Raw genomic sequence first — 18,945 nt, 5'->3', positions numbered from 1 at the left:
TTTTTATATTTATGCCCGCTGAAATGGGTGCAAACCAAGATTTCCCTAGAGAAGTTGGGTCTTTAACCGCTTTAACATGTATCACCTTTGACTCTTTCACAAGATTTATTCATGTTAAGATGAGTAATGTGTGCAACCTTCGTGAAGGTGTTACTGTGTTAGGGTGGGAGCACGGGGGCATAAGACCGTTTGAGGGCAAAGGATCTGGAATCGGGCGGTGGCTGCGTCATAAAGTTGGAAATGTGGCGGGGTCATTTGATTCCTCATCAGGCGCTGCGGCTGGCTCTCTTCAGTCCCTCGGTACCTCCACCGCGTTAGCGACAGAAGTGGCCTGCGTGCTTTGAGCGAAATGGTCGCCTTTTCAACGCCACGGGTTTGAGATTTGCATCGCATTTCCTGGTTCAATCCGCCCATTTTTCGTGGATCTTTACGGTGTATGCTCTGCTGGTTTTTATTTCATCTGCTTTGGAAATCTTCTATCTCCTCACTTGCCAATTCCCTCTTTCCATCAAATTTCCTATTACGTTTGTGGTTTAACGTTTAGTTGTCTTCTGAAATCTTGGCATTCCTTCCTTCAGTCCTTGTGCTTTCATTCAAATTGAAGTCCTGTTGCAACTGAGCAGTCGTTTATACTTGGTTTCTAAGGGCTTGAAGAGATCGTGGAAGAGCTAGTCTCGAATTCTCGATATCGGAGTTAGATCCTTAGCAATTTAGCTGGATACAGCATGGTTGGCAGTGTTGAAGCATTTCCTGCTGAGGTGAACGGAATTATTGAACCGTTACCGGAAGAATTTGATCCTAGGGCTGTGCTACCTGAACCTTTGCCAGCGAACGTTGAAAACGGAGCTTTCGTCAATGGCGATGGGGTAGACAAGCACAGTGGGGACGTTGTGTTGGGAAGGAGTCCTGATACGATTTGTCTCGAGGTTACAGAACCTGATGCGGACGATGATGTTACCGGAGAAAGGGAGGCCTATATGGCTAGTGTATTGTCAAGGTACCGCAAGTCTCTAATTGAAAGAACCAAGCATCACATAGGTACAAATCCTTCATAATTTTCATTATTGCTTCAATTTTCGTAAACGGTTATGAGAAGCATTTGTTGGATTTTCTGAATTAATGATACGATGGCTCTTGTTTTGTACGCACGCACTGTAAATTTGTTAATGAAACCTGTAAAATATGGAGGTCTGCCGAGAAGGAAGCTGAAAGTAGTTGCACATCCCTTTTGCTTTGGGTTCTGTTAGCTTCAGTCCATTACCAAATGGCTCACAGCGAAGTGATTTCTTGGTCCACAATCCACATCTTTGTTGATGAACGGTCTTTTAAGCTGTGTTTGCTGGAAAATAAAAGACTGTTCCCTATGTGTGCAAAACCCCTTCAACTTGGAAGTAAAACTCACACAATTAGCCCAGGAAAATCTCACTAAACTAATCAATAATAATACCCATTCTTTTCTAGTCAGGATTGGAGGCTTACAACTTGCAAGAGTAAACAACATTCTTGGATAACAAGATAAATCACATTTCAATCTAGATTCACTGAGTGTAATACTCTCACCCCCATATTTAACATGACAAACACGGTAAAAATATTTTTGCCATGATGCTACCCAAGTTTGATGAATACTTTCTAAAACTTTATAAAGAAATTAGGTAAAGTTGTCTTTCTCTGTGTGAGCTTGCTTTGTACCTTCTCTGCATCTTTATAGTGTAGAAAGCTTTCTGACTTAAGTGACAGAATTTCTAACTTTCTACATGTGGAGAGGCTTACACTGTTTTTATCGTTGTGTTCATTCTCTTCTTCTTTTAACACAAGGAAAGAGAGGTTAGGAATAGCTCATTTCCTTTCACAATATAAACTACTTATCCATAAATGAAGTATCAAAATAGCTCATTTCCTTTCAGAATTAATGACATAAGCATCTGTTCTTGCCACTAGAAAACCTGATCAAAGTAACAAGCTTCTTCGGGAGAAATGCAATCACTGCCAACTACTTCAATTTTGATATCGAACATAACTTCCACCATCTTTGAGTGTCACTGGAATGGGGATTGGTTGTGTGCTCAAGTATTAAAGTGTTCAATAAGGTTAGCATTACATCAAATTGCTTAGAAACCATTTGTGGAGAGCGTTATAACTTATAACTCAGTAGCTTTAGGGATCACATTCGTTGGGTTGACCACAGATTTTTTTTACTAGACGATGCTCTAGTCCATAATTTAGCTTCTTGTGGCAACATTACAAATTAGAAGATTAGAAGAATGGGTTTGTTAATACTGAAATTATACCATACCATATACGCAACTGTGTCATTTTTTTCTTACCAATTTTTACCGAAAGCATACCGTGCCGCTTTTAAAATATTGTTTTCATACCGTACCGTATAAATTCAGTATAGTACGGTTTCGGTATCCTTTTTGAAATTTGGTACGGTACTGTACCGTAGTGAATTGATTTCCTTACTTCTGTAGAATGTATTTGATCCATTCAATTGTACATGAAGACTCTGTTTTAACCCTTCAACTTTTCCTCTCATATAGAGAAATTGCTTCATTTCTGGTATACTTGCCCTTAAAAAGTATTTTTCAAGTTACCATTTGGGTGTAAGCATGTTCCTTAACCCGACTATTAATATTTGGCAAACATGAAAATTCCAAGATTTTCCTTTTTATATTTCTTATACAATTTTCAGTATGAAACTATGCTCATCCTCATGCCTGCATATTAAAATTTTTATAGGCTACCCGTATAACCTGGACTTTGATTATGGAGCTCTTTCACAGCTGCAACATTTCTCCATCAATAACCTGGGTGATCCCTTCATTGAGAGTAACTATGGGGTTCATTCCAGACAATTTGAGGTTGGTGTTTTAAATTGGTTTGCCCGTCTCTGGGAACTGGAGAAGAAAGATTACTGGGGATACATTACAAATTGTGGCACTGAAGGAAATCTTCATGGCATCCTTGTTGGGTTAGTATTTGAAGCTCATCAGCTGGCTAGATTACTTCTAATTTTTTTTCACTGGTCTAATAACTATTTCTGTGTGTGAAGTGCTGAATGAGACATTTTTTTTTCATTGTGCAGGAGGGAAGTGTTTCCTGATGGAATTCTTTATGCATCGCGAGAGTCACATTATTCAGTTTTCAAAGCAGCAAGGATGTACAGGATGGAATATATAAAGGTTGACACGCTAGTCTCTGGTGAGATTGATTGCACAGATTTCAAATCCAAACTCCTCCTTAACAAGGATAAACCTGCTATCATCAATGTAAACATAGGTATGTTGTTATTCATTTTGTGTACCAAGTCTTGCTTTGTGCTCTGTCTATTTTTGCCATTGCTGATATTGTAGATCTTGTTTGAGAAATTACAGGAACAACACTTAAAGGAGCTGTTGATGATCTTGATCTGGTTATAAGCACTCTAGAAGCAACTGGATTCTCACATGACCGGTTCTACATTCACTGCGACGGATCCTTGTTTGGGCTCATGATGCCTTTTGTAAAACGTGTAAGTCCGCTTACATTTCCATAATACCTCTTTTTCCAATCCACATAGAGGACTGTTTTTGACAGGATGGATGAAGCTCTGCTTTATGTAGATCTGAAATAAGTCTGGACAATTTGATCAATGCTTCTTGTCTGATCTCCGAAGTCTATCTTGTGTATTTGGGTGATCCCACTCTTCTGATTTGGTGCTACTTACAATGCCGTTTTTGATACTCATACTTCATTCTGGCCATCATAACTAATAGAGGGACTGAATGTTTTCGATGTTCTAAAATTTGGGCAATTTGGTGAATGCTTCTTGGGTGATCTCCAAAGTATGTCTTGTTTATTTTGGCGATCCCAGCCATCTGATATAATGCTTTGAAGTGCAATTTTCTGTTCTCAACCTCATTCTGGCCACCCAAATTAATACAGGGGACTGGATGTTTTTACTCTTCCTGTTGGGTGGTTGTTTTGCTGGTGGGGCTTCCACATGCATGGGTGAAATTGTGATCTATCAGTTGTGATTCTAGTAATTTTTTGTATCTGAGACTAATAACAAGTACAGTGAGATGCCTTTAATTTTTCCCTTATTCCAGTTGTCACTATAAATTTACCTCCGTCTGATTTTGTTGAAAATGAAAATTCAAAAGCTGTCATTGTCCCCCCCCCCCCCCCTTTTATACTACACACATGAAGTGACTAGAATTATCTTCACTAGAAGAAAGTTTGGTATTTTAAGGGTGAAAAGGTAAGACTACAACTTATTTACACCTTATGTGTCAATAAGAAAATCCCTTTGTAAGAATATCGCTAACTTTAACCAAATAGCAGAACCCTATGGGTGGTTCTGAGTTCAACTCCATGTACCCCTGGTGCCTTTGCAACCCAGGGGGTTGGGGGGGGGGGGTTAGTGTTCCTCACTGCTTTGGTGAAAGTTCCCTGGTATGACACTGTCCATGAGGTTATGGGTTTAATATGCTGTCAGAACAATCAGGCTGAGGCCTGGATCCACATCCTTACAGATGGAGGGGGAGGGGGAAGAAAAGCAGTTTTTTTGAGGTGGAAGATAGAAGACAGGGTACAATTTTAGTTACTGCATTTGGTAAAAGATATAGTTGAAAGATTCAGTCACTGCATTTAGTAACAATTTGAATTTGTCCTCAGTTACTCTTTGTATTAGCTAAGAAGCTCTAACTTTGCTATCGTTTTCTACCAACATATATATTTCTTTTCTGCTAAAACATTTTTTTTTAGCAAACATGGATATTATTAATTTGTCTTTGTCTCTAGTGTTCTGGATTTTATTCCCATGTGTATGTTGATTTTTCTTGTTGATGAGCAGGCACCAAAAGTCTCATTTGAAAAACCAATTGGAAGTGTAAGTGTATCTGGCCACAAATTTGTGGGATGCCCGATGCCTTGTGGCGTTCACATAACAAGATTGGAACATATCGATGTGCTATCAAACAATGTTGAGTACCTTGCATCCCGGGATGCCACCATCATGGGTAGCCGTAATGGGCACGCTCCAATCTTCCTCTGGTACACTCTGAACCGAAAAGGCTACCGAGGTTTCCAGAAAGAAGTTCAGAAGTGCCTCCGGAATGCTAAATATTTGAAGGATCGCCTTAGAGCAATAGGGATTGGTGCCATGCTTAATGAGCTCAGCAGCACTGTTGTTTTTGAGCGTCCACAAGATGAGGAATTTGTTCGTCGCTGGCAGCTTGCCTGCGAAGGAAACATTGCTCATGTAACAGTGATGCCCAACATTACTATTGAGAAACTCGATGGTTTCTTGAATGAACTGGTTCAGAAGCGCTCGATCTGGTATCAAGATGGAAAGCTGCAACCTCCTTGTATTGCATCTGATTTAGGAGAGGAAAATTGTAGTTGTACTCTTCATAAGTGATGGATCAATCTTCCTTGTGTTTCTCGAATTGTGGTAAGTGAATCAATATTCATTAGCAAGTGTGTGGAGGACTCAGCACCAGATTTCCCTCTCACCTTTCTCTTCTTGGTTTTATTCTCTAGCCAGATCTTTGAGCATTTTCATTCTTTGGCTTGTTACCATCACTTTTTGGGGACTGTTCTATTTATATCAACCAAAACTGCATTATTATTCATCAATCAATGTGTGTGATCCAAAGGGACTTTGCAGCTTCAATACGTAATGTTACTCTCATACATCAGAAGGCCGTATCCAACTACCTTCGTGGTTCCAGCTTTACTGATGAGAAACAGAAGAAAAGCAACTTCTTCTTCATGCCTACGTTGGTAAACATCACACAGAAACAAGACCAATATTCAGTTGTTGAAACGTTCAAAGACCAGACGTGCAGAAGACAGAAGAGTGCAAAGAGGCTTGCTTGGCTGACAGTAACTATGCTGTTGAAACGTTCAAAGACCAGACGTGCAGAAGACAGAAGGCCCCTTTGAGATACGCGAGCAGGAAAACGCATTTGTATGCATTTAGCTTCAATTTTCTTAGAGAATCCAATTGCAGTAGTTCCACTACAACTAAGTCCATTTCCTCCAACCCACTCCGCTTGTTTTTATGTATTTCACATGTAAAACTCACTTGGAGTGTCTTAAAAAAATTTGTTTTTGGGGGGTAAAGGAGCGTCTTGCATGAAAAAGTACTATAGTGCAAAACCGTTTCGACCAATGAAACAGTGTTCAGATTGGAAAGTGCCAGGTGCTTGATTGATATGCAAACCAAAAGCTCCAATTTTATTTTTTTGTTATTAGCCAGTTATCCTCCCTGAATATTTCTTATATCCCTTATGATTCTAAAACCAGAACTCTCTGAATGTTTGTTACATACGTTATGAGTCTATAATTAGAACTATGTATCAGGTTCTGCCGTTGGAGTACGCTGGAGATAGCTCGGCTTCCGGGTAACTTGGTTTGTTGCTGTCTGTGGTTGTATCCTTTCTTCTTTTAGAAGACGTGCGCGCACACACGCTTTTCCAGTCGTATCAACATTGTGCACAGATATTAATACTCTATCTCCTTCCTCAAACCACCAATACTCTTTCAATTGGGTCCGTCCTCGTGAGAAAACTAACGCAATAACTGGTTTACCATTTCAGCCAACTGACTTAAAGAGGCTTATCATGAGATGACGCTCATGTAGAGTCCACTAACTAATCAACATACCAATTCACTTGGCCTTGGGTTGCCATCAGATCAGGTTTCATTCATTTAGGAGCATCATAAACCTGAAGGCATCGCTAGAACGAACAGAGAATCATTGCTCAAAAGCCGCTAAGAAGCCCTCCACTACTCTTTACAACAAATCTGAAAGTATAATATCCAGAACATTCTAAATTAAGGGTAACCGGTCTCCAATTCCTCGTCGGAATCAAACTAAAATGTCACCCCTCCATATATGTAGTGGTCCATTAGAAGCTAATCCATCTGCTACAACCTATTCTAAGAGGGGCTAATCAGGGTAAAGACAACTCTTCACAATCCGAGCGGTATTACATATAGATATGCATATACTAATATACATAGTATATACAAAGAAAAAGAAGGGGGGGGGGGGAAAGGCTTGTGAAAATTCACTCATTGACTTGCAAGTTGCAACCCACCAATTTGTCATAAAAAATAACATTTTGGCATCAAACTTGCAACGCCAGGAACCCCATTAGGTCCTCTGCTGGAAATCTTGCTGCGGTTGTCCCCTTAGAGTCTGGCCATTGGAAGATGACTGAGTGCCAGGCTGCTGCTGTGTTTGATGGTTCCCAAATTGGCCCAAAGTCTGAGATTGAGAGAAGAATGCAGGTGGCAATCCTCGAATGAAAGGGTTGCCATTGACCGCATGGCCTTGGCTAGTAGCTAACCGGAGCCGCTGTACTTCTTCCCTCAAGGTTTCATTCAGAGCTAAAACAGAGCAAACAGATATATTTCAGTTTCAACTAGCTGCATTTGTGAGAAACAAAGGGTTTGCAGGGCAATCTGGTCCAGGACAGAAGAAGAATCTCAGCAAATAAACGAGCAAATTGTTCTTCACCATACATACCATCTCGCAGCTGTGCTTGTTGCTCCATAGCCTGCAACCTCAGTTTGAGTTCTTTGTTTTCAGTAGTCAATCCAGTGGTGTCTCTCTGCATTAAATGAATGAAACTTCAGATCTCTCCCCACTGATAATCCATGAACCCCAAGTTTCACTAAAACAAACACCATCAAGGAAACAGCACATTTATAAAGACAAACGCAGTGCAGGAGGCTCTTCCTACTGCAGGTCTGGGAAGAGTCATAATATATGTAGCCTTACCTCTGCTTGGCAGTCATAACATATAAAGCCTATTTTACATTACAATTCCAGAAAATAAAAAAACAACCTAATCAGAATGTTAAAGAAGATGGTCTTTAGAATAACAACCTAATCAGGCAGCTCAAAATGTCTATTATGTCATCAAATGATTGGTCCATTCTATCTTTGTAACTGGATAATGTGATTTCCTAGATGTGACCCAGAGTAAAAAATGCAGAAGTACTGGTGATGGCAATGTCATGCATCAGCCATTAGAATATTTATATGCATACACACTGAAGCTTTGTCATCATTTGCAATTGTAAGGTGAAGAACTAGTGGAAGATCAATTACAACATGATCAATATTAAGGGAAGTTGGGGACATCAATATTAAGGGGAGTTGGGGACAGGAAATCATCAATAGGAATGAGATGTTGGAAATTAACTTCTAGCAGGAAAAGGGGTAAGAAAAAGGATACCATACTCATCAAGCAAATCATCATAGAATACATCAATGATCTTGATTTTTAATTCCACAGGGAATACATGGATGCCTTTTATAGATACGTTTATAGACTTGTGGAGATAGAAATCTATTTCTTTCGGCTTTCAATTTCAGAGCATAAATGTTTGTTGGGGTTCCATCATCTAGTATATTTCATAAAGAGGTCAATTTCAGAGCAAATGAGCTTGCCAAACTGAGGAACTAAGAATTTGCCATCTCAGGATCCTCACTTTCCAGGATGACCAATCAAACTCGTCTATTCAGAATTTAGTCCTCTCACAACTTAATATGCCAGTCAACTCATCTGTGGAAAGCAGTCCTATCAGTGATCGAAAGTCCACCATCCCAGCCCAATATATATTAAATGACACAAAACCCCACAGCAAAAAACCAGACAACGATCATATGATAAACCACAAGAACATCACCAACAGAAATTGACCAAAGAGGTCATTCCCTAACTAAGCACTCAATGATTGTCACAAATTCCAGGCAAATATATGAGGGAGCACATATCCAATCTTTAGAATTTGAACCCCCCTAAAAATAATAAAAAAATCCAGAATTTAGTACCCCTTTTCTGTATCTCTGTATAATTCAGTGGTAAAAGAGTAAAAACAGTTAGAAAGTTGATACCTGCAGCATCGTGACCTGAGCCGATAAGGTGGTTGCTTCAGTCTGAAGTGTCTGCACCTTCCTCTCCAGCTCACTAGTATATCGAATTTTCCTCTCTTTCGACCTTGCTGCCGATTGTCGGTTTGCAAGAATCCTACAGAGGACATACGGCCAAACAAATTCAGAGGCACAGGAAGAAATGAGGCTTCCATTTAAGTATACTTGGTCAGCATCGCTATCTAAATAAAGCTAGCAGAATAACAATAATCAGTTGAAGTATATACTGATAAAGAACCCATAAAACCAAGTACAGAGCCCTCGCAGGTTACTCATGAACAGTCATTCAATCAAACAATTTCTTTATATTTTAGAGACGTAAAAGTAAATCCGAAGATCTTCCAACGAAACAATTGATCGATAAGAACAATTAAGCACGTTTACCAAAATCCAATCTCGAATTTCGATCAAAATCCAAACGAGTTGATAAAGGGAAATGCGAAACCTCTTGGCTCTCTTAGGATCAATCAAAGCCAGCTCCGCAAGCTTGTCGGGTCCCAAAGCTTTCTTAGTACTATCAAACGTCTCCATATCGAAGGAAGACAAAGACCCATCCATGGAACTGCTATGCCTATGCATCCTCTTCTCAGAGACTCCATTTCTCCCGGCAAACTTGTCAGGTTCGCTGCCACCTTCGGCACTGACAGGTGACGGTTGTTGAAACCCTAAGCCCTCAAAGAAATCGGAATCGACAGAATAGCTCCTGACATGAGTTCCAACTCCCCCCTTGCCCTTACTTTTGTCTCCGGCGGTGGAATCAACGTTCATGGGGACACCAACATCGGCGTTGTCGTTGGTGGGAGTCGTGGCGGTGGCGCTATCTTCGGAGAGAGAAGGCAAGTCTAGGGCAGAAAGGTCCACATCAGGGTCGAAGAGGAAGTCGTCGGTGAAGCGGAAGAAGGTCTCTGACTGAGCACGTCGATGGTGGGATCCACGGTTTGGAGTGTCAGGCATCTGATCGATGTCTAATCTGCCGGGAAAGGTGGCTCCGGCAGCTCTGCTGGTGAACTGAGCATCCATGCTTCAGCTTTTTGGGTTAGTAATCCAGAATCCTCCTCTGGGGTTGTTGGGTTTGTTCTTGGATATGTTCGCCTTTGTTAATCAACGGCAGCATTGAAAGCTTCGTATCGATACGGGGGGAGTGGAGACGTTGAATTTCTACTCTCTCTCTCTCTCTTCTGCGGGAAATAGCAGTGAAACCCTGGGCTCGGCTCAATAGAAACATTTCTACTCATCATCCATCACAAGAAACAAAACGAAAAGTGAAAAAAGAAAAGACGGTGAAACGGTGAATTTGATATGTTAACTGGAGCGGGTGAGTCATGAGTCATGGCGACGACTCATGACCCAGGTGAGGTTGTGGGACCCACTGGCACAACTTCCGAAAAAAGTCAAAAGCCCAATATTAATAAGTGGGAATATAGATATAAATCAGGCAGAGGAGGTTTGGTGCTTTGGAATCTGGATAGCTGGATTGGAATTTTGGAAGGTCCATAACATACAGCGGAGCGGGGTTTGTGTTCCGGTTGACACGTTTTGCTTTGACAAAAGTAAACAAATCTATCACTGGGCCCCACGGGGTTCTCCTTACGTAAACTAAGGTTTTTAATAAAGTTCTACTTTGAAGTTTTAAGTCTTTTAACCCCCCGAAAAAAGCGAAAAAAAAAAGAAAGGAAGGAGACTACCATGTATCGTCTCCTCCCCCATGTGAGCAGGTGAGACCGTGAGAGTATGTTCACCGGGCAGTTGGAAATTTGGACCGGCCTAGACGACACGCTGACGCAACGTGAGGTCTGTGGTTCAGCCATGGATCGAGTTTGGTTCGCCCTCACGGCTCCGGTCCTAAACTACTCGTAGGAATCAGGTTCGTGTTCGGATCGAATTCCCTGTATACTTTCATGATTCCCTTTCAAGGATGCTAATTAATTGGTGATTTCATTATCAGAAATCAAAGTTAAATCGATTATTGGCTTTGTTGTAAAAAATCAAGATTCAAGATAGTGTTATGGTATGGGGTAAATCAGCTTCAATCGATTTTAATGGCTTTAAGAAAGTCAGTTACTTTTGAATTTGAAATTTCTTTCTTCAGTGATCTTCACATCTTTTTCTTTTCCTGTTTTCGGTTTAGCTAGGCTGCTTCTTGTCTGAAAACTGTTTTATATTCTGTTTCCAGTATTTGTTTATAAGAACCAACATCCGTGTCCAGCACCCAGAGGCCGGAGCTCTGTAACCTTCTCTTCCACGTTTCCTTCAATCCCTTCAGGGTAATCATTAATCGTGTGACGCCATTGAAAAGCTAAAACACACACACATATATTTTATATCTTTTAGGTAAGAAGAAATACAGCTTTTTGTTGTTTACATCAGAAACAGAGACTTTCGCTCTCGATCAGGACTTTGCTTGGATCCCTTTTATCACTCGAATACTGCTTGGGCACCTGGGCGGTCCCAGGTGCCAACTCTCAAGAATACCAATTGGCCGTTTTTATGATCTATTAGTGTTATGTTTGGTTGCCGAAAAAAAAAAAGAGCTTAATATTCATTAAAACACCAAAGAAATAAAACCAAGTGAAGAAGAAAAGAAAAAAATTCTCTGTGCGTAACCCTTCTAAGATAAATACCATACCCACTAACCCTGAGCAATCACTAGCGTGTTGTCAAAGTTTCAGATTCATGGTTTATTCTTTCTATAATTTAGATTTTTGTATGATTCTACAAAAGATTTGAGAATGACATTACATCTAATTTCTTCGTCTTGTTACTGTTTTAGCTAGGTGGGGAGAAAAGTGGAAAAATATATTAACCTTTTAATTAAAAAAAAAAAAAAAAAAAAAAAGCACAATGGAGACATGAATCGACAGTTAAATTATCCTTTTGATCAATTACATGAAAAATTGAATGGTGCCATCAGTAGTTGATTAGGTTTGAGTCATTTCTACAAAAAATTCTGCTGATTAATGAGATTCAACCAGTTGATTTTTGTTGATTGGATCAGCTGTTCTTATTATCATCATTTTACTTTCCATAAAATTTTAAACAAGAAAATCAACAACTTAAGTTACAATAGATTTACCTCCAAATAAAGCTCAAGAGGCAAAGTGGCCATTGCTGATCGACGAGTCCCCTTCCTTGCTAAAAGTAAAACAGAAAAAGACCATAAAAAAAAAAACAATTCACAGAATCAATATGCTGAATTATTGAACAAGAAATGAATGATTATTTAAATTTGAATTAGGCATAAACTTGACTAAAAGTTGCAAAAAGAAAACGTTCAGAAATAATATTTAAGGAAAAAAAAATGAATGAAACTTTTGAGCATTGGAGGTTTGCTGTGATAGTATGGTATGTAATAGATTAAACCCCTCTTGGGCACAAACCCCTCTTGGGCATGGAAAAGTGTTTTAGAAGGAAGGAAAATACTTAAATCTGGCTTAGTATGGGTTGTGGGGAATGGAAATTCTATAAGAGTTTGGAGACCATGGATCATCTCGAGTTCGATTTCAAACGAGAGCCACACGAGTCTGAGATATTTCTGGTTCGATCTATTGATGGTCTCGCGGGGGGCTTATGGGGTGTTTGATAGGGGATGCGGGCTTCTTGAGTGTTTCTTACTCCTGGGGCTTGTTGCGTGGGCTTTTCTTCTCCATCACTTACTCTTCGGGGTCAGCCTCACATCGGGAGTCCGGCATTTGATTCTAGGTTGGTTTGGACATGTCTGCGGCTCCTTCATGTTTGGAGAGTGTGTGCTAGGCTTTCCGGGGCTTTTCGTTTTGTCCGATGTCAATGATCACCTTCTCTGGCTTTGCGGGTTGGTTTGCTCTCCTTTTCTTTCTCTCCTCGGTGATCCTTTGTGCTGTCGTTTCAATTGGGGTGCCTCGAGGGTCGTTTGGCTCATCTCTCTCGCTCTTCTTGGGATTTGGGCCTCCCGGTGTTTGGGTTTGTCTCTGCGGTGGTGGCTGGGGCGTATTCGGGTTGCGGATTCGTCCGATGTTGGTGATGGGTTTTTCCTCCTTTGGCTCTTTGTGGTCTCTAGTGGGTGGTTTGCGGGTTCTGCCCTTTAGGGGTTGCGTTTTTTTGACTCGTGGGCGAGTGGGCTTTGGGTATTTGTTGGCTCTAGAGGAAGGCTTTGTTAATGTCCGGTGGGGACGGATCGGGGCGATCGAATTTGTGACCACGGGCCGATTCCGGGACATTCAAAACTTAGTCCGGGATGTGGTGATCTTTCCTCTAGAATTCCAAATCTTTCTTTTTTTCATGTTAAAAGGGAGTGTCATGCTGTAGCAGACTTCCTTGGGTAAGGTGGTGCGTGCCGGACTCTTTGGCCTATGTTAGATCCGGGTTTCTGATCTGTATCCGGATGCCTGCGGGGCCGCGTTAATATATAGACCCTTTTCTACCAAAAAAAAAAAAAAAAATAGATTAAAGCTTAAATGTTTTTAAATGCCACATGTGGAACTGGGCCGTGGATCAAAACAATACAAATGGGCTCCGATTCACTAATGGAACTTGGGATAACCATCAATTAATTTGTCAATAATGTAAACTGATCAGGACCACTAGAATTAGCTACTCGACCCATGGTCGTACGAAACACCGCTCACATTGATGTTGAAAATTGAAATGGATTCATGATTCAATTAGCATCAAATCCTTTCTTGGTGAGTAATCCCCATTTGGTAAGTAGAACACTAACTACACAAAATGCATATAAACCCACTATCGGGTTTGATAATTAGGTGGGTATATTATATATTGGGGAGGAATGGCTGAGAAAGCATTAAAAACTGTGGTTGGAATTAGATTGATTGAGCTGGTGGACTTCTTGTGGAATCACACTCCTACAATTTAACAGACACTTTCTCATGCATCCCCTAGCTAGTGCTCTTCCATTTGGCAACCCATCTCAATACCTATGGAACTTCTCTTCTCAATCAATGAGAAAATTTTTATTTTTGAAACGACAAAGAATCTATTCATCAATGGTGATTTGATCTTGTGATTGGATTCTACGGAGGATATATGCCATCTCACCCTACTCATTGTATGAGAACATTGTTTCTAATCTAATCACATCAGTTCCAAATGTATTACACATGAAATCAGGATCCAGGCCATTTAGTTGATTTCAAGGGCTTGAAACATTATGATCTGATTCTTGGAACCTTGGTTACATCCCAACTTAGGTAAAATTTGAAGTAAATTTGCACATAAATGAAGAGAATGAAATTCTCACCATAATCCATAATAGACAAAAAATCTATTATGAATTTTAGAGATTTTTTTATTATTTTAAATAAAATTAAAAACTGATAATAAATGCCAAATAATTTAAAATAAAGAAAATTTCTTATAATTGAGAATGATAATTGATACCAAAAAAAGCATTAACTAAGAAACATTGTTCATTTCTACCATAAAAATGGAAGCAATTGCTCATTGCAGACCGACCAACTTTTCCATAATTCGCACAAAACTTTTTTAGTCAAACAACAATTAGAAAAAAAAAATTAATAATTAACAAATCCTAGATACATTATTATTAGAAATTGCAATTTGAAGTGCCATGCTATCTCTATCCTTACAAGACTAGAGATCATTTGTAGGTCGCAAGGCCATGACCAGCAGCACAAGGGTCAAGCTAGGATTTGACATTAGGAGAGGTCAATTACCGATATTTCACACAAAATACAATGAATTTTTCACACTTTGTTAAAATTTTGTAATCTTTAGTTTTAAATTTTTTTTTCCAATTAGGGACTCACCTATGATATTCCACACATGAGAAGAGGATGTGAATCCGAAGAGGACGAGAGGATAAATTTCAAGATTTCGGATGAAAATTTTCACACTGCATGTTTCACCAGACAACACAGCCCCAATCTTTTATTCGATTGTTAATTATTTTTTTCGTTTTCACTATAAGATTTCTGGGAATCTACAAACTAAAATATTAGCGGTAGAGAATCGATCATCTTCATACTCGATTAAGATGAATCTACACTCATGTTTCTTTGACCTTTGCTGCTTTCCTTGAAGTCATCTTTTCAAAGTACATGCATCCAAAAGTGATGAGAGAGAGAGAGACTTAGACTCCAGCAAGTCCAATCAACCTGGATAATCCATAGGTTGTAGCCATGGCAAGCACACCAGCAATCAACACCCTGAAACAAGACCTCTTCACAGGTGCGTTACCTAAAACCGCACCCATCCATCCAAACACCACCAACGCCAAGGTCGACACCGCAATCACCACCCCCAACCGCACCGCCATAAACACTTATAAACGCTGCCCCAAGGAGCGGCACCAGTGCACCTATTGTGAACGCAAGACCCGATGCCACCGCTGCCTGAAGTGGGTTTGGCAATTTCTGTTTCTTGCCCTCCTCCTCAGATGAGTCTCCATTATTTGTTCTTTTTTTCACTGTCTCTCTGACATACCTCTACATCCCGCTGAGAATATACAGATACAAACTCTCCAATTAATGTCCATACTACAAGCTCCAGCGACCATCCCTGCAAACCCTGAAATGTTACGTCTGTCCTCACGGCTCCCACTCCCATCATCAGTGATGCAGTGGAGACCAACCCATCGCTGGCTCCAAGAACGGCTGCTCGAAGCCACTGAGCCCTTTGGCAGTAATCTAGCTATCTCTTCCTTGGGCTCTTCCCCTAGTTTTTGTCCTTCAATATCGTTATGGTTGTTGATTGAGATCTCAGGATTAATGGTATTTTCCTTCATTGAAGGTTGCTTGCCAGCCTCAGTTATTGCCTCCATGAAAGGGGAAAATTAACAAGTAGAAGCAAAAAGAAAGGTTGTATTACGACAGAAATTCAGAAAGGCTACTATGAAGAAGGCAACTGGAGGAAGGAGAAAAGAAGATAAAAGTGGAAATGAAGCCACACGCCCCCTCTATCTGGTATTTATCGTTGCAGAATCCACTGTTTTCTTCATAGTGACTCGTGAAGAATATCTCTCATTCTACATTATGCAGTTACCTTCACCATTTTTCTTTTTTGGGCAGAGTTACCTTCACCATTACAACCGGAAGAAAAACACAACTGTGATGCCTTCACCAAGTTTAATTACATCGCTAATAGGGTCAACTTGTTAAGAATATGTAACTTCCAAATTCGAATCATATTATGGATAGGAAATACATGCAGATGTCCTATACAGGTGAGTTTTACACCAGTGATGGAAGATTGAGAATCTAGGATTTTTATTATTGAAAAAAAAAAAGATATTATCTCTTGCTTTGTCACGCATTTATAGATCTTTCGTTCTGATGGTGTAAACTAAGTGGTTGCCTATAAATTCTAAAAATTTGAGTCCTTTGATGTGATGGTGTCATTACTAATTCAGACCTTTTATTTTTCCGTAAGTATTACTAATTCAGACCTTGTAACAGCATCTACTGCAATTGGAAGGAAGGAAAAAAACGTAATGAAATTTTTAGCGCCACTCCCGTGTGATCCCGTGTGAACTTTGAATTATTCAATTTATCAATTAGATACTCTATTATTAATAACATTAGTCTCACTTAGTTTTTATTTATCTATTTTCAATATTAACCTTGCATTCTAAGAAAATATAACAAATGAGAGGGGGAAAATAATTATTAATTTGTGACATGATAATAAAATCATGAAGATGCAAGAATGACTATTAGGGAATCAGTTTAGTTTAATTTCCGCTGCAACAAACTATATTTCATTCAAACTTTGATGTCCCTTTTGATTAACTTTAGATAATGGATGACTGTAACATTTTGATCAATCAAGTTTGATAACTCTATACTTGAACTTGATTTATTCTTGTCCTTTTAATTATGCTATATCATGTGTTGTATGGAATTGTCACTGAACCTAGGTCTTGCGGTGTATCACCCCCACGGGTATTCGGGTATGGCCAGATCCGGCTGGGTGGGGTGTGAAAGAGGTGGTATCAGAGCCTTGGTTCATACAAGTCCTAACTCCATGTGATATAGTAGGGTCATCCTTGAGTCATAGATCCAGAAGTGACTTGAATCTTTCTTAGAAGTGAATAATATAAAATTTGGATTAGAAACTTGAATACATGAAGCATAAGATACCAAAGTTTGAATAATGCACAATAATTAAAGTTTATGACTTATTATGGGGTTGTAGTCATGGTTAAAGTAAAGTTTGTCAGTTTTAAGTTATTGTGTAGGTGTGTTGAGTTGTGAGTTGAGTCTTGAGTTGAAAATTGTTGTTGTGAGACATGTTGGTGAGTGAGTCTTTGTTGTGAGGTATTGTCGAGAGTAAGTTCTCATGAGTCAGAGTCGTGTTGTCGTCGGGTGTTGTCGTATGAGTCTGAGTCGAGAGTCGTTGTTGGGAGTAATGGTCGTGAGTGGTCGTTTTGAGTTATAAGTCATAACTAAATAGTTACAATTCCTAATACAACAAAAGAAATGCATAATGTACAATAACCTAAGTGAGACAAACTGAATTTCATTAATCACATAAGAGGTTTTTACAAGTCTGAAAGGAAATACATCTGTGAAAGCATAAAAGGAAACTCCTAGCACTATCTATTTAGGTGATTGACCCCAGTGATATGTCTGGTCCCTCCTGGATTTGAACTCCTTCTCCAAATCTTTCTCCTAAGGTATACATATAGGACCCCATCCTTTCCTTTCGAACTTTTATCCTCTTAAGCATGGAAGAAATCGACGACTGATGAGAAGCCACACCTGGAGTCTCAGAAGTCGTATGGAATGGAGAGCATCCAGCCGAATTGTGTCGAAATCTCACAAATGGTGTGTCGAGAGAGCCTACCTTTGGTTCCATGGAAAAGATGCCCGTACCCAAGGTTGCATACCTCGGAGTGTTGCACGTAGAATGGTATGTGTGAGATCAATGAGATACCCCGTTTATAAAGCGAAGATTGTGTGTGGAGAAAGTTTACATTTGATTTTGCGAAGAAGATGTCACAAATCTCACGTTAGAGCGTCGCACGTGGTTAGATTTGAGTTAGAAGTGTAGAAGAACCAACCCAAGATAAGAGAGAAGGTGAAAAGATGGGAAAAAAGGGTGAAAATATGTTTTTTTGGGGTTGTAGGCGCACCAGCGCGCGCGACAGGCGCAGACGGCCATGCCATCGCGCGCGGCGCGGGTTGGACTGCGTGGCCCTTGTCTCTGGTAAACAAAATGCTTACCAGAAACAGGGGGTAACAGGGAACCCCCGGTCAGACGGGCGGTCTGACGTGCGACCAGCCCGACCCCCCTGCCCGGGATTTTAAAAAAAAAAAAAAAAAAAGATTTTCTTTTCTTTTCCTTTTGGGCCCCTGATTCCCGGTCTCCTTTAAAAAAAAATTTTGAATTGAAAATTTCATATTTTGGGCATCTAATTTCAAAAACCCCTAGTCCCCTTAAAAAAAAAATTTTAATTAAATAAATAAATAAAAATTGAAGTTTCTTTTTCCTTGGCCCCTTATTCCAGAGACCCCTTGAAGTAGAAGAAATAAATAAATAAATTATTTTTTTTTTGGGACCTTTTAAGCACTTCAATTGGTATTTATGTTTGCCTTAAGCTCAAATGGATGGTGGGGTGTGACAACTCAAGCTTAGGATTCTTTTGTATAAGCAAATTCTTGTCTTTCTGAAAAATTTAACTTACGCCAGCAATTTGCCGTCATTTTTTTCTTATAAGAAACCTAATTGATAAATTTGGTAACACATGGGTGGGCATTAAATTTTAGAGGTAACTTTGGGGGTGGCGTTGAAAAGTTCCCTAAACAATACTAATTGTGAATGGAGCACACATGGGTTAACAATAGATTTCGCAGGGACATTTCATATATGATTGGTGGAGTCTTATTTTGATCGATTGAATGGAATTAGACTTGCATATCATGCATGAGATGCTACCAAATTTTCAGATATGATTTGGGTGCGGTTCTTAGTATGATATAGTCCAACATAATATTTTCATGATAAAGAAACACCCGACAAACAGTACGCGCATACATGTGAGTGACGAGATTCCA

At 39.7% G+C, this 18,945-nt stretch overlaps 2 protein-coding genes and 1 pseudogene across 2 annotated transcripts; 1 reads left to right on the top strand and 2 right to left on the bottom strand.

Moving 5' to 3' along the window:
- The first annotated feature begins 211 nt into the window (after positions 1-211).
- LOC149027438 (serine decarboxylase-like) lies at positions 212-6,032 on the top strand. Its single transcript, XM_089162580.1, has 5 exons — positions 212-1,038; positions 2,743-2,974; positions 3,089-3,282; positions 3,378-3,514; positions 4,838-6,032. Exons 1-5 carry the CDS (start codon positions 726-728, stop codon positions 5,402-5,404), a joined length of 1,443 nt encoding a protein of 480 aa, XP_089018706.1. The 5' UTR covers positions 212-725; the 3' UTR covers positions 5,405-6,032.
- A 672-nt stretch (positions 6,033-6,704) lies between these two features.
- On the bottom strand, positions 6,705-10,154 carry LOC149027437 (transcription factor VIP1-like). The gene is made up of 4 exons (XM_089162583.1): positions 9,381-10,154; positions 8,900-9,032; positions 7,523-7,607; positions 6,705-7,383 (listed from the first exon to the last, which is right to left on the bottom strand). The coding sequence occupies exons 1-4, from the start codon at positions 9,953-9,955 to the stop codon at positions 7,148-7,150; spliced, it is 1,029 nt and encodes a 342-aa protein (XP_089018709.1). The 5' UTR covers positions 9,956-10,154; the 3' UTR covers positions 6,705-7,147.
- A 4,866-nt stretch (positions 10,155-15,020) lies between these two features.
- On the bottom strand, positions 15,021-15,499 carry LOC149027436 (vacuolar iron transporter homolog 4 pseudogene; annotated as a pseudogene).
- Between the last annotated feature and the right edge of the window lie 3,446 nt (positions 15,500-18,945).

The sequence above is a fragment of the Hakea prostrata genome, chromosome 1, assembly GCF_041222555.1.
Source record: "Hakea prostrata isolate BN-2017 chromosome 1, UWA_Hpros_2, whole genome shotgun sequence".
Classification (NCBI taxonomy): Eukaryota; Viridiplantae; Streptophyta; class Magnoliopsida; order Proteales; family Proteaceae; genus Hakea; species Hakea prostrata.
The sequence above is the reverse complement of the archived record's forward strand: the minus strand, read 5'-3'. Positions and strand labels throughout refer to the sequence as shown.